This window comes from Esox lucius, chromosome 17, assembly GCF_011004845.1.
Source record: "Esox lucius isolate fEsoLuc1 chromosome 17, fEsoLuc1.pri, whole genome shotgun sequence".
Taxonomy (NCBI): domain Eukaryota; kingdom Metazoa; phylum Chordata; class Actinopteri; order Esociformes; family Esocidae; genus Esox; species Esox lucius.
Window position 1 is genome coordinate 30,126,176 of NC_047585.1, and position 15,178 is coordinate 30,141,353.

The 15,178-nt window shown below is 45.9% G+C and overlaps 2 protein-coding genes across 7 annotated transcripts in view; one reads left to right on the plus strand and one right to left on the minus strand.

Annotated features, from left to right (window-relative positions):
- LOC105017034 (low-density lipoprotein receptor-related protein 1) overlaps window positions 1-15,178 on the minus strand; it is a 156,828-nt gene that overhangs the window by 23,349 nt on the left and 118,301 nt on the right. For all 3 annotated transcript variants that reach the window (XM_029114188.2, XM_029114187.2, XM_034287467.1), the window contains 11 exons: window positions 13,306-13,400; window positions 13,068-13,217; window positions 12,643-12,783; window positions 12,221-12,346; window positions 11,852-11,983; window positions 11,559-11,693; window positions 10,710-10,839; window positions 8,256-8,382; window positions 8,020-8,171; window positions 7,651-7,775; window positions 7,050-7,424 (listed from right to left, as the gene is read on the minus strand). In XM_029114188.2, the coding sequence (XP_028970021.2) occupies window positions 7,050-7,424; window positions 7,651-7,775; window positions 8,020-8,171; window positions 8,256-8,382; window positions 10,710-10,839; window positions 11,559-11,693; window positions 11,852-11,983; window positions 12,221-12,346; window positions 12,643-12,783; window positions 13,068-13,217; window positions 13,306-13,400 (1,688 nt within the window). The remainder of the gene's footprint in view (window positions 1-7,049; window positions 7,425-7,650; window positions 7,776-8,019; window positions 8,172-8,255; window positions 8,383-10,709; window positions 10,840-11,558; window positions 11,694-11,851; window positions 11,984-12,220; window positions 12,347-12,642; window positions 12,784-13,067; window positions 13,218-13,305; window positions 13,401-15,178) is intronic.
- Window positions 4,227-7,043, plus strand: LOC105017000 (galanin receptor type 2). Of its 4 annotated transcripts, none has more exons than XM_020055508.2 (2): window positions 4,227-4,758; window positions 5,006-7,043. In XM_020055508.2, exons 1-2 carry the CDS (start codon window positions 4,743-4,745, stop codon window positions 6,049-6,051), a joined length of 1,062 nt encoding a protein of 353 aa, XP_019911067.1. In that variant the 5' UTR covers window positions 4,227-4,742; the 3' UTR covers window positions 6,052-7,043. The 4 variants fall into 4 exon arrangements, with proteins under 4 accessions (XP_019911067.1, XP_019911068.1, XP_010879566.1 ...); XM_020055509.2 differs by having other exon boundaries at window positions 4,227-4,706; window positions 4,994-7,043; XM_010881264.3 differs by having other exon boundaries at window positions 4,227-4,706.

The following is a 15,178-nucleotide window of genomic DNA, read 5'->3' on the forward strand; positions in this document are numbered from 1 at the left end:
GGACATGACACGCTCCTGGTAATGATCTGGAGACTAGAGGACATGACACACTCCTGGTAATGATCTGGAGACTAGAGGACATGACACGCTCCTGGTAATGATCTGGAGACTAGAGGACATGACACGCTCCTGGTAATGATCTGGAGACTAGAGGACATGACACACTCCTGGTAATGATCTGGAGACTAGAGGACATGACACGCTCCTGGTAATGATCTGGAGACTAGAGGACATGACACGCTCCTGGTAATGATCTGGAGACTAGAGGACATGACACTCCTGGTAATGATTGGAGACTAGAGGACATGATACTCCTGGTAATGATCTGGAGACTAGAGGACATGATACTCCTGGTAATGATCAGGAGACTAGAGGACATGACACGCTCCTGGTAATGATCTGGAGACTAGAGGACATGACACGCTCCTGGTAATGATCTGGAGACTAGAGGACATGACACGCTCCTGGTAATGATCTGGAGACTAGAGGATATGACACACTCCTGGTAATAATCTGGAGACTAGAGGACATGACACGCTCCTGGTAATGATCTGGAGACTAGAGGACATGACACGCTCCTGGTAATGATCTGGAGACTAGAGGACATGACACGCTCCTGGTAATGATCTGGAGACTAGAGGACATGACACTCCTGGTAATGATTTGGAGACTAGAGGACATGATACTCCTGGTAATGATCTGGAGACTAGAGGACATGATACTCCTGGTAATGATCAGGAGACTAGAGGACATGACACGCTCCTGGTAATGATCTGGAGACTAGAGGACATGACACGCTCCTGGTAATGATCTGGAGACTAGAGGACATGACACGCTCCTGGTAATGATCTGGAGACTAGAGGATATGACACACTCCTGGTAATAATCTGGAGACTAGAGGATATGACACACTCCTGGTAATAATCTGGAGACTAGAGGACATGACACGCTCCTGGTAATGATCTGGAGACTAGAGGACATGACACGCTCCTGGTAATGATCTGGAGACTAGAGGACATGACACGCTCCTGGTAATGATCTGGAGACTAGAGGACATGACACGCTCCTGGTAATGATCTGGAGACTAGAGGACATGATACTCCTGGTAATGATCTGGAGACTAGAGGACATGATACTCCTGGTAATGGTCTGGAGACTAGAGGACATGACACGCTCCTGGTAATGATCAGGAGACTAGAGGACATGACACACTCCTGGTAATGATCTGGAGACTAGAGGACATGACACGCTCCTGGTAATGATCTGGAGACTAGAGGACATGACACGCTCCTGGTAATGATCTGGAGACTAGAGGACATGACACGCTCCTGGTAATGATCTGGAGACTAGAGGATATGACACACTCCTGGTAATAATCTGGAGACTAGAGGACATGACACGCTCCTGGTAATGATCTGGAGACTAGAGGACATGACACGCTCCTGGTAATGATCTGGAGACTAGAGGACATGACACGCTCCTGGTAATGATCTGGAGACTAGAGGACATGACACTCCTGGTAATGATTTGGAGACTAGAGGACATGATACTCCTGGTAATGATCTGGAGACTAGAGGACATGATACTCCTGGTAATGATCAGGAGACTAGAGGACATGACACGCTCCTGGTAATGATCTGGAGACTAGAGGACATGACACGCTCCTGGTAATGATCTGGAGACTAGAGGACATGACACGCTCCTGGTAATGATCTGGAGACTAGAGGACATGACACACTCCTGGTAATAATCTGGAGACTAGAGGACATGACACGCTCCTGGTAATGATCTGGAGACTAGAGGACATGACACGCTCCTGGTAATGATCTGGAGACTAGAGGACATGACACGCTCCTGGTAATGATCTGGAGACTAGAGGACATGACACGCTCCTGGTAATGATCTGGAGACTAGAGGACATGACACGCTCCTGGTAATGATCTGGAGACTAGAGGACATGATACTCCTGGTAATGATCTGGAGACTAGAGGACATGATACTCCTGGTAATGGTCTGGAGACTAGAGGACATGACACGCTCCTGGTAATGATCTGGAGACTAGAGGACATGACACACTCCTGGTAATGATCTGGAGACTAGAGGACATGACACGCTCCTGGTAATGATCTGGAGACTAGAGGACATGACACGCTCCTGGTAATGATCTGGAGACTAGAGGACATGACACACTCCTGGTAATGATCTGGAGACTAGAGGACATGACACACTCCTGGTAATGATCTGGAGACTAGAGGACATGACACACTCCTGGTAATAATCTGGAGACTAGAGGACATGATACTCCTGATAAAGATCTGGAGACTAGAGGACATGATACTCCTGGTAATGATCTGGAGACTAGAGGACATGATACTCCTGGTAATGATCTGGAGACTAGAGGACATGATACTCCTGGTAATGGTCTGGAGACTAGAGGACATGACACGCTCCTGGTAATGATCTGGAGACTAGAGGACATGACACACTCCTGGTAATGATCTGGAGACTAGAGGACATGACACGCTCCTGGTAATGATCTGGAGACTAGAGGACATGACACGCTCCTGGTAATGATCTGGAGACTAGAGGACATGACACACTCCTGGTAATGATCTGGAGACTAGAGGACATGACACACTCCTGGTAATGATCTGGAGACTAGAGGACATGACACACTCCTGGTAATAATCTGGAGACTAGAGGACATGACACACTCCTGGTAATGATCTGGAGACTAGAGGACATGACACACTCCTGGTAATAATCTGGAGACTAGAGGACATGATACTCCTGATAAAGATCTGGAGACTAGAGGACATGATACTCCTGGTAATGGTCTGGAGACTAGAGGACATGACACTCCTGGTAATGATCTGGAGACTAGAGGACATGATACTCCTGGTAATGATCTGGAGACTAGATGACATGACACGCTCCTGGTAATGATCTGGAGACTAGAGGACATGATACTCCTGGTAATGATCTGGAGACTAGAGGACATGACACGCTCCTGGTAATGATCTGGAGACTAGAGGACATGACACGCTCCTGGTAATGATCTGGAGACTAGGGGACATGACACGCTCCTGGTAATGATCTGGAGACTAGAGGACATGATACTCCTGGTAATGATCTGAAGACTAGAAGACATGACACGCCTTTAATAATGATCTAGAACAAAACAAAAACAGCTAGCTGCATATTTTCTTTCATTGCTCTTTTTCATTGATAGCTGGTAATGTTTGTAGCATTGCTCTTCCTTCTAATGAGTTACTGTCTGAGCTAGTTGTTTTCCCCAACCCTTCTCAACTCCGCAGAAACATTCAGGTTATGTACAACCCACACCCACAATCCTTCACAACTACAGTGCCAAAGAGAATGCTATATTTCCCTGCTGGTTGCTTTAAGAGGCCTTTTCCAAACTGGTTATGACATACTAACCAGATCAAAGGCCTGGCCAGTATCTCTGGGAGGTTCAACACAAGGTGGGACACTTTGCACTTCACTTCCATCTCTCCATTTCATCATCACAAACTTGAGTCACAGACTGGCTAGCAGCTTACTGCCACACTTAAGACAGGCTTGAGGACCTAGTATCTATGGTGTAGAACGCCTAGGTGTGTGACGTTTATGTGAGGGGAAAACCACTCCCCTGGTTTTCCCCTCACATAAATCAACACGTTTAAAAATGTAACACAATCTGCTCTCTCTCAATTTCCTCTATCCTCTGAGTTTTTAATAAATCATCCCAAGCCCACTCTCCTATTCTGGTTCTCTCTTCACACCTTCTAACCCAGGCTTCACGGTGTGGATATCTGTCAGTTCTGTCTGCTGCATGCAGCAGCGGAAGTTTACAAAGCAGAAATCACCAGCTCTGGGTAAATGTCCAGAGTTCACCCTTTTAACACACACACACACACACACACACACAGTTTTATGGCACTTGTCTGGGTGTGATAACGGAACATTCCAGCAGAGTGCAAACACAACAGCGAAGATCAATAATTACACAGATTTCTCATTCAGAGTGTGTGTACGTGTGCGTTGTGTGGTGACAAACTCTGCAAAAGGCTTTGGTTGTGCGAAACAGGTCCTCCCACTGACCAACTCATCTCCCTCGCACGTTGTCACTGTCGAAGCCTCACAGAACGGAGCAGTCCAGAGTTCACACGCAATATACTGTGATTCACCCCTCCTTTAATCCCACAATACACCTGCCCCTCGTACAACCGTATGCCATTCCTGCCTCCACTTCTCCCTCTAGCTCCAGGCATTCCTTCCAGCGGGCTTGACATGAACAGACAGACTGTCAGTGGGTTAGCAGTAAGAGACTGATTGAGTCGTCATGTGGAGCTGTCAAGGCTTTTTGATGTGAGCTGACAGGAAACGGAACCATCCGGAGTGTCTACAATTCAGCAGCACAGACCCAGTTGGCCACCGCTGTCAGCTGCCGCCAGATGGACATAAAAGGACTCCTGGGTAGAGACAGAGAGCACTCTGACGGCTAGCTCATTGCTAAATCAAGAGCCTCCCAAACATCAGAAGGCATGGACTGATGTCTTCCTATTCAACCGTTTCTTTGGAGGGACTAGGATTAAGGTGGAGCTGATTGGCCGAAGTATAAAGCCTTGGTTCAGGGAGACCGTTTGATTTGCATAGATTGAGACGTCAAAGTAGTTTCCTTTCAAAGGACTATTTTTATCAAGGTAAACACTTTTTAGAAGAAAAAAAGAAACACAGAAATGAATCTATACTATTGTGAGTTTTTAGACTACTATGTTTCACTATGCTTCAGGTCATTAGAAGTAACACTGACAACTTATGTAATTTAAGGTGTGTTGTTTTGTGCCCGTTAATGGCACAGGCACACCTTAGTATCGTTATCATTCATCAATATTTCAGCTGATGTTCCCAAACTATTTGTTATCAGCAGTAGGTAGTTGATTAGTTATCAGGAGTTTTTACAACCACTATTGATATTAACCCACGGTAGCGTGTCTGTCAGTGGCAGACTCTACCAACTGTAGTTTCAGGAGTGACGCTGCTCCGTCAGTCCTCTTCATGGCTGCTGCCGGTGCTGGGTGGAGGAATGACTCCGGTGATGGAGAGTCTGGGCAGGGCGGCGTGGTGCAGGTCCTGGTGCCGGTGCTGGATGTCCTGATCCTGGTGCTGGGTGTGACCGGACACAGCCTGGTGATGGTCATCCTGTGTGGGCGTCGTCGGAGAGGGGCGGGGCCGGGGCGTCAACCCAACCAGGGGAGCGTGACAGGGACGGGTACGGACACCCTTTTGCTAGCCCTGAGCGCTGCCGATCTCCTACTCCTTGCCATGCTGCCCTTCCACACCGTCGCCATAGCGTTGCAGCACTGGCCCTTTGGGGACATCCTGTGTCGTCTGGTGAGCTTCCTAGGCGCCGCCTGCTCCACGGTGAGTGCCCTGACGCTCGCCGCGCTGGCCGTGACGCGCTACCTGGCCGTGGTGGAGCCGACCCGGGCCTACCACCTCCTCACCCCTCGCCGCGTAGCGCTGGGCGCTGCTGCTCTCTGGCTCCCCGCCTTCATCCTGGCCACCCCACAGCTGGCCTTCCGCAGCGTGAACGCCTCACAGACTGACCCTGATGGCCTGGCCTGCTTCAACTTCCTGTCGCATGGCGGCCAGCTGGCCTATGGGGTCTGCCACTTCCTCCTGTCTTTCGCCCTGCCGCTAGGCGTCATCACCGTAGCCTATGGCAGGATCTACTTGTTCCTGTGGCGGAGTCGGAAGAGTGGCCGGGCACCACAGGTGGAGCGATACCAGCGGAAGGTGACCCAGACTTCGGCCCTACTGGTGCTGGCTTTCTCCCTGTGCTGGCTGCCCTCATACGGCCTGACCTTCGCCTTCCTGAGTGGAGGCGTCCACGGGCCCACTGGGTCTCCCCACTACGGGCCCTTTAGCGTGTTCGCCCGCCTCATGGCCACCTCCTCCACAGTGGCCAACCCCATCCTCTATGTCCTCATGTCCCAGAAGTTCAGACAGGACCTGCTGGGGCTGGGGTGCCAGGGGAAGGCGTAAACCGGACAATAAACCTATCTATAAAGCGAACCATAAGGGGGAACCTCAAGGTAAAAATGTAATGCTTGTGTCCATGACAATCTGCATTGGGACTGAAAGTGTAGAGTTTGAGAGCTCGATGGACCAAACAAACAGCAGCACAGTACCAGTTCAATAGGACACGACTACAAAACCCTTTCTACCCAAATGTTCCTGTCCCCCAGTGCACAAATTCCACACTAAAAGCTGTGGTACAAAGCGACTGAACTCCAAGGTTCAATCAAGGGACAGCACTTTCTAAAGTAAGAGCCTTCCCGCTGTGAGAGTCAAAGGGCTTTGAGGGCCTCCTGGGACACTGCAGAGAACACACACATACCGGGAAATACATTTCTGCTAACACAATACAAAGGACCTTTTTAAAGGATGTGATTCTGCGCAGTTATACCATCATTTGGCCTGTTGTTTATTTCTGTTCTTCTAAGATAAAGAGAATGAAGGTCTAACTGTCTCAGTCTGGTTTATGTTACTGAGTACCGAGTGTTCCTAAACCTGGGTTGATATGAAAGCTTTTAACAGTGAATCTCCGAAAGAACAGAGCTAGACACAAGGTCCTGTCATGATTCAGTTGGAGGTTGCAAAAACATTTTTTCCCATCTTTCTTTTTGAGAAAAACCAGCTGTTTCTTCATGCAGACTAATAGTGATAGTATCTGCTGTACATCACTGCTCCAGACGGCGGTTTTCTCAGTAGAGGAGGAGGAGGGATGCTTATCTAACTGGTGAAGAGAGAACCGTCTATTGGACACAAGGTTTCAACACCTTTTCCCAGTCCAATAACCCATGCTAACTATAAACTACCTACATTCACTTGGCCCTCACATATTAGCATTCAGAACAGGGCAAATCAGAGGAGTATGGGTGATGAGGGGAGACAAGAGAGGGATCTCTACAGGACTACAGATGATAACAGACTGAATAAACAGGAGACTACAAGACAGAGGGGAGGTGGTGTTAACTTACTTTCCACCACGGTCTTCCGGTCTGAACCATCATCGTTGATCTGCTGGATGTTCCCAAAATGGATGTCACTAAAGAAAATGCGATTGGCGCCTTTCCCTCCACCGCCGCGATAATCAAATGTCAACGCTATAACGTTCTTCATGTGTTCAGGATCCTCAAACGGTTTTATGGGAGCGTTAAGGTTACTTTCATCCGATAGGTGGACACTTTTTAGAATAGTCCGCTCTGAGTAGAGCAGGTAACCGTCGTAGTCACGGCAACTCTGTCCGTCGTCAGCCAACATGCCGTGAGCACAGGCGCACGTACGCTCCGCGTTGCCACGGAAAAGACAAAGCTGCTGGCAACCCCCGTTGTTGTCCTTACACACGTTAGTACCTGCAGAGCACATGCCACATACTCAACACAGACATCATTTTACGTTCAATAACTTTTTTGGGGTCAAATCTGAAATGCTTTTATATGTCGGACACATCGGATAGTGGATCCGTGGCCTGAACATGTTCGTGATCTCACATAACCGTATTTCTATTCTAAACATTACAGTTTCTGAACATCATTGGGAGGCCTTCTTAAACAGTCCACAGTGCGTGCTGGTGCCAACCTTGCTGCCTGGCTCTGTTGAACACTTTGATGTCTTTGAGTTGTACTCCGATGCCGGCACGCAGGGGCACAGAATCTGTAGCGTTGTCTTTGCTGCCCCTCTTTATGGAGCCATTGGCGTGGGTCCTGAAACGGGCCAGGGAGAGATGACATCAGCGACAAGGACAAAGTGGAGAGTGATTAACAGAGACACCAACACAGAGGAAGGGTGACAGACTGAATGAATAACTAGGAGAGAGAGACATGACATCGGCGCAGAGAGAAAGAGTGATGTAGACAGCAGCGGAGAAAAAAGCAGGAGAGAGGGGGGTGAAGGAATGAGACAGTGATGAAGTGGAGGGCTGGCAGACAGACAGATAGAGACACTGACCGGTCACTCCAGTAGATGTAGTTCTCAAACACGGAAACAGAGAACATGTCCATATTGTTACTGGCCAACACCAGCTCTCTGTTCTCTCCAGTCTCCAGGTTGATGCGCTCAATCTTGTCAGTACGGGCATCACACCAGTACAGAAGGCCCTCCTGCGCTCACAAACAAAACCAGAAGGGCGTGAGAGAGAGCGCGAGGATTCATAAATGTGTGGAAGTGTGTGTGTTATACTTTACCTGGTAGTCTATGGAAATGCCATTAGGCCAACTGATGCTGACATTGACCAGAACAGCTCTCTGAGATCCATCCAGACGAGACCTCTCAATCCGAGGGTACTGACCCCATTCAGTCCAGAACAGATACCTGCGCAAACACACACACACACACACACATATAAACAAACACTTGACACTTTCTTGCAGTGGTTTAAATGAGAGTAGTGAGGTATTAGTGGTGTGACGGTACACATATTGTTCAGTACAGGATGTTTGGTTCGGTACGCGTTGTGATCAGAATGAATATAGTCTAGTTTTAACCACATACATTATTTATTTTGTGCGCAGAACTAACATTCTAAACTTTCCCCCTGGAGATGGATCTTGGAGCCGTAACTTAGCAACTGAAGTAGCCTAGCACATGTAATGCAGCCTTGTAAATAAATATGACGAACACAAACGACAAGCCAGAGCTCGAGGACACCCCCGGAATCATTCAGGTCTCCAGTTTGGAAAAATACGGCTTTCCAGTTAAAGCTGCACTAGGTAGAATTTGTTCAGTAAAAACACTAGTTTTGTCCCTTATAAACGTGTTGTGTAAGATAATGAGGCCTTCTAAGAGTTGTTTAGCAACACAGACAGTTCAGTGTCAGTGGAATGTCAATTCATAATTTTTTGAGCCTGATACTTTTCAGCCAACTCTGTTCCAGCCAATTGCCTTCTTCAAGGCGGCTTTCCTCCTTGGCTTATTTTGGGAACACACTTTTTACTTGGACAATATAGCATAAATACGCCATAGGGAGTGAAGTTCGCTTACTGTAATAAACTCTTAATTGCAGCTAGAGATCAGGATGACAAACAGCCAATTTCTCCCTTGTCTACCACAGCATACACTACGAAAACTGCAAAGAACGCAAAAGAAGACTTAAACTAACTTTCAATAGCCAGCAAGCAGGGGCCATATTCACAAAACATTTTATCTTACCACTAGGAGGACTCCAAAACAACACTAAAGGTTTTCTAAGAGTTTCCTCTTAAAACCAATTCACAATCTGCTAAGACCAACTTCTACTAAGGAATGGGGAGAAGACTTAAGCTAAGAGACACCATTGCTATTGATGATGTCTGTGTTCCATGTACAAGCCTACCTACTATGCCCAGAGTGACTGGCTGATAGGGGAGGGGTCTATGTCGTCAGTGAATTCATCACAGCAATACTGTAGATTAGAAGAATGTGTCATGTTGCCATGTTGAAATAAAGATATTAAAATTAAAATGTAGGCTAAGTGTCACTGAATAAACATGAAACCAAGAATGATGTACTGAATAGTCAAGATATGTTCAGCTAATTGTCAGCCTCTTAGATGTCTGGCAGCTTGTAAAGAAATGCGCGTTCATCTTTTGATGAATTCAATAATTTGTGCGATTGTGTCAGCTCTATAGCACCAACTACACCGGGTGGTCCAACTATGGCCATGAAGTCAGCTTTGTTTCTTTGTAGTTGGGGAATGAGGAAACCGAATGATATGTTGGACGAAACGGGGTCTAGAGAGGGCATTTATTGTCTGATGTAATATTCAAATGACTGATGACTCATATATACGCAGTTTTTTCTGTGCTGTATAGCTGCATTTTCCTTGTGGTCAAGTAGCGTAGAGTTGTCACAACCTTGATCTCTGATGTTATTGGGTTGTTTCTGTTTGTTGGTGAAGTGAGGGCATCAATGATTAACTCTACTATGATCATAATACCCTTGTGATTATGCCGATACCTTTTAAAAAGCTCTGTGTCATTAAATGTTCCTATTACGTTGACCTGATTAAGAGGCGGATTGCAGGCAGCAATGATTTGTTTGTGATTTGGCCTTAGTGATTTAGGAGTCCTCTTGACTACACTTAACTTTTCCCGCATTTAGGAGCTGGTTTTAACGCTAAAACGCTTTGTCAATAGACCCAACATTTTGGAGTCCTAAAGTTAGGACTGACATTAGGACATTAGGACTGACAAGTTAGGACATTTAAAAAAAAAGAGTTACTCCTAAATCAGCAAGTTAGGAGCTTCTTTTAGCCAGCCCCAGGAACCCTAAGCTAACGTTAGCAAGGATAACAATTACATTGAACTCTGAGTTAGTGCTTTTTTTGGAACAGTGCTTTTTTTATTCAATTTTTTTAATTATTATTCGAAACTTCTTTCTCTATCGAGCATTTCTGCCAAACCGCTTTCTGACCTGTGAGTAATTGCAAAATGCTGTAATAGTTTTTTTTGTTTACTGACAAATCCTACATATAGCTTTAACTACAGTGGCAATGGGCAAACTTTATAATTTCATAATAAATTAAAAGAAATGTTATGTTTTGCTGTACTGAAAACTGTACTGAAATCATACCGAACTATGACTTAACATTTTCGGGATTTACCGTCACACCCCCCACGAGGTATACAGCCCCCCCACTTCACATCTCCCCCCATCCTCACCCTTTCTCTGGGTGGACAGTGATGGCACGGGGCTTGTCCAGGCCCTGGGAAATGACCACATAGCGGAAAGAGCCGTTGAGTCTGGCAACCTCGATCACGTCAAAGCCCTGGTCAGTCCAGTAAATGTTTCCTGTGTAGGATCAGCACCAACACTCAGTACCACAATGATACCAATCTGCAACACTTCAGCTACAGTGTAAAACAAATATGTTTGGTCATAATCTTTTGTCAAAATTCACTCTGTCCACATCCATGTCCTGTGACGTAAACTATACAGCCACCTCTTACTAAACTGCAGCTAGCTAGCGCTCTATCCCTATCTCTGTTACTAAACTGCAGCTAGCTAGCGCTCTATCCCTCTCTCTGTTACTAAACTGCAGCTAGCTAGCGCTCTATCCCTCTCTCTGTTACTAAACTTCAGCTAGCTAGCGCTCTATCCCTCTCTCTGTTACTAAACTGCAGCTAGCTAGCGCTCTATCCCTATCTCTGTTACTAAACTGCAGCTAGCTAGCGCTCTATCCCTCTCTCTGTTACTAAACTTCAGCTAGCTAGCGCTTTATCCCTCTCTCTGTTACTAAACTGCAGCTAGCTAGTGCTCTATCCCTCTCTCTGTTACTAAACTTCAGCTAGCTAGCGCTCTATCCCTCTCTCTGTTACTAAACTGCAGCTAGCTAGCGCTCTATCCCTCTCTCTGTTACTAAACTTCAGCTAGCTAGCGCTATATCCCTCTCTCTCTCTTTCTCTCTCTCCCACACTCTGTGTAAAGTGTCACATGTGAGTCTGACAGATGCAGGCAGGTTGAGTGTGTGTACAGTATTAGTTGGTTTGGAAATACAGTGTGTGTTTTACCGGCGATCCAGTCCACAGCGATACCCTCCACTCTGCCGATGCCATTGGTGACCACATCCTCCCTCCAGGTCTGGTCTCTCTTAGCTCTACTGATGGTACTCAGACCCATGTCCACCCAGTAGATGGTGTCATTGTCTGGAGAAGTTAAAGTACAGTACATAACCTGAAGTGATTCATTATCAAGTGGAATACATCTACCATATTGTCTGGATGCATCATATTCATGACAGGATAGTTTGTCTCACTGCCTCTCTCCATAGGCTGTGTATGTGGTTGTGTGTGTGTGTACCAACCTGCGTGGAAGTCAATGCCCACAGCCAGGGAGGTGCCTGACACTGGCACCAGAGCGTCTGACTTGTCGGAGGGGTCCAGGGGAATTCCACGAATGCCCTCATGAACCGAGTAAAGCAGGAAGGAGCCCACACCTGAGGCCAAGGGAAACATTAGCCTAATACACATTTCCCGCAAATGTACTGGCATCCTTGCAGTTTTCATAAATGATTCCAAAGTTAAGCTGAATTTGTTTAAGCCTCACCACCAATGTTTTCCCCAGTGACTGTAAGCGCAGAAACAACATATAAAAATAAAACCCATATAACTCCCTACTGGTGTGTGTGTGTGTGTAGCCAGGTAGGTGTGTTATGCGGGTGCATGTATCTCACCCTCACAGGACTGCTGTCCACTCTTCAGGCTGTACCCAGCAGTACACATGCAGGCTCGAGTGTTGGGGGAGGTGGGCAGGCACAGCTGGGAACAGCCTCCGTTGTTATTACTGCACAGATTGGTGCCTGGAAAAACACACACAAAAACATTCTTAGGGACCTGCACCAACAAGTCTGTAGTTTTATTCAGAGTACAAACAAAGATAGCTATGTATCTGCGGGCATAGATTAAAACTGTTATTTCTAATCTGGCAGCCACCATGGTGACAGACACACTTCATACAGAGGCCAGAACACCACGTTATTGATGTTTCCAAGGGGAAAGATCCTGGCCAATACAGCACTGAAAACTGAAATTATTGTACAGCCTTAAGGATTGTTTTGATTTGCGTGTGGGTCTGAAAGGGCACGCGCACGCTCACCTTTCTGCACGGTCTCGTTGTAGATCTTCATGTGCATCACCGGGGACGTGTGGTTTCTCAGAAACTTCCAGTTCCCGCCATCCTTCTTGTCACAGGTTCCTATCTGGTCAGTGCCCTGGTCTGCCCACCACAGCTTCTCCCCTACACACACAACATATCATGTTCTACACACAGATCCAGGGCCAATCAAAATGATCCGTTATAGGGGCATACTATGGTCATACAAACAATGATGGTGGCCTGATGAATACTATAACTACCGCTCTCAGTCAAGCCTATGCACTAACTGTTAATCTGGATAATGATTAATGACTAAATTATGAATGTAATTTAGTCATTAAATTATGAATGTAAAACAGCTCAGGAGAGAAAGCCTGGATTGTGAACATACAGTTCTAGTAAGTGTTCAGGCACTACCTACATACCCATAATTGCCAGAGATGTGGCCTTGGTCAGTTTGCCCTTGACACCCTCAAGGATCTCAAGACCTGACCCGTCCAGCTTACAGCGGCTGATGGTGCTGTTCCCCGAACTGATCCAGTACAACTCGTCTGTGTCAAAGTCTATGGATAGACCTGGAGATGGGCGAGAGAAGCCATTATGCCTGGATCCAAAATGGCAACTATACTTCATAATGCACCACACTTTTTCAGAACCACTTACCCACAGGGCCTTTCTGATTGGTGAAGAGGACACTTCGGTTGCTGCCGTCGGTGTTGGCCATACTGATGTTGTCTCCGTCTGTCCAGTATAGCTTCCTGGAAGACAGACAGACATCGACTGAATTTGATAGGTCCTTCTCCCGGAAACCAAAAGAGATGTCCCTTTTTAAATCACTATCCAGATATTCTTTCAAGCTTATGATTTCATTAGGATGCCAATTAGCTACTAATCAAAGCAGGAGATACTGTTCCTGGAGTCCACACAAAACATGGAACATTTCATAATACAAAACATTATAAAGCAGTAGAGTACAAAGACATCACAACCTACATTCATAATTAAGAGTGTAACATAAATGAATATAGATAGCAAAGCTGCTCATTACATTCAAGTCTGGCATTTGAGTTGACCTTGAACAAACAATTTCACTAAAAGTTGAAACAGGGACAGAAGCCAAGAAAAAGTCTTCCTTGCCTTCCATGAGCAGTCCTATACATCCACAATTTCTATGGCACTGAATCCTTTGTCAGTGACACTTATCAACACCTCTGAGCATTTTTTACAGTCTACTTCCCATGAATGGTACCTGACTGTGTAAGGGAGGGGTACTCCTGTATTATACGAAAAGGTCCGGTCTCGCACAACATTTCGTCAGTGGCATGAAGTAAACACCCCTTGACAGAACTGGGTGGGGATCCTGTGTGTGTGTGTGATAGCTCTTGGGCCCTTCATACTGGGGGCGGTGTTAGCGGTCTCAACCTAGCATACGTGTAGAGCCAGACCGCTCTCTTTCATTATGTTCCGTAAACACATAACAAAGACATTACTCAGTGAATCAGACAATCTGCCAGAGTACAGTAATAACAACCTTGCAATTCAATGCTTTACTGAGACAACTCAGGGTATTGTGCTAGGCTTTGGAGCTTTTCAAGAAATAAAAAAGGGTCCCCTTGAATCTTGACCTTGTTGCTATATTCCAACCTTATTTGTTAAAACTGATGTATTGGCCCATTACAGCGACCTAATTTATTTATTCTTTGTCAAATTGATGTTTAAATTAATGTATATGTGAAATAGCTGTACTTCATCCATTTGGAACAAAATATACAATAAGTGATTGGTGAAATAAAATATAACTGGATTGTAACTCCAGGCTTCAGGACAGCGTTATTCAAAGAGAAATGATCATGCAATTCTCAATGAAACAGTGAGTTGAGCACAACCCTGGTATAGTCCTATCACAGTTCAATATTACTGTAGTCAACTGAATGCACTATAATTGGCTTCCCTTTCTCTCAGATTTTTTGTCAGAAACTTGTTTTCTCTGTCTCTCTATATGTAGGTTACACATGAAAGTGGGTGGAAAGAGACATTTCCACACAAACACATACTGAGACATCTACTGAGACATCAAACCCTATTAAGCCCCTCCACTTCCTCTACAAAACAACCTCTTCCACCATACTCTGCATTTCTAGACTTATCCTGAGTGTGAATACAGATGAAACTATTTAAACCTCATGTACACCTTTCCCCCCGACCCCTTCTCTGTGCTCCCTCCCATCCTGGATTGTGTGTGAGTAGGAAAGCAGAGACGTCTTCAGCATCTGTTCCTGGTTTCCCTGCCATGCCAGCAGAACAGCCCAGATCGGAAACATTCCTCAGCTCTCAAAAAACAAAAAATTGACAAAAAAAGACAAAGAAAAAAAATCCCCTCTACATCCGCAGCACACATACCACAAACACACACTTAGAGAAGAATTCACACAGACACACATACACACAGACATAAACCCACCCACACAAAAAACACAAAAATGTGTGTTAATGATTTTTGGAGCTAATGCATGCCTGCTGAGCCTGTTGCTAAAAT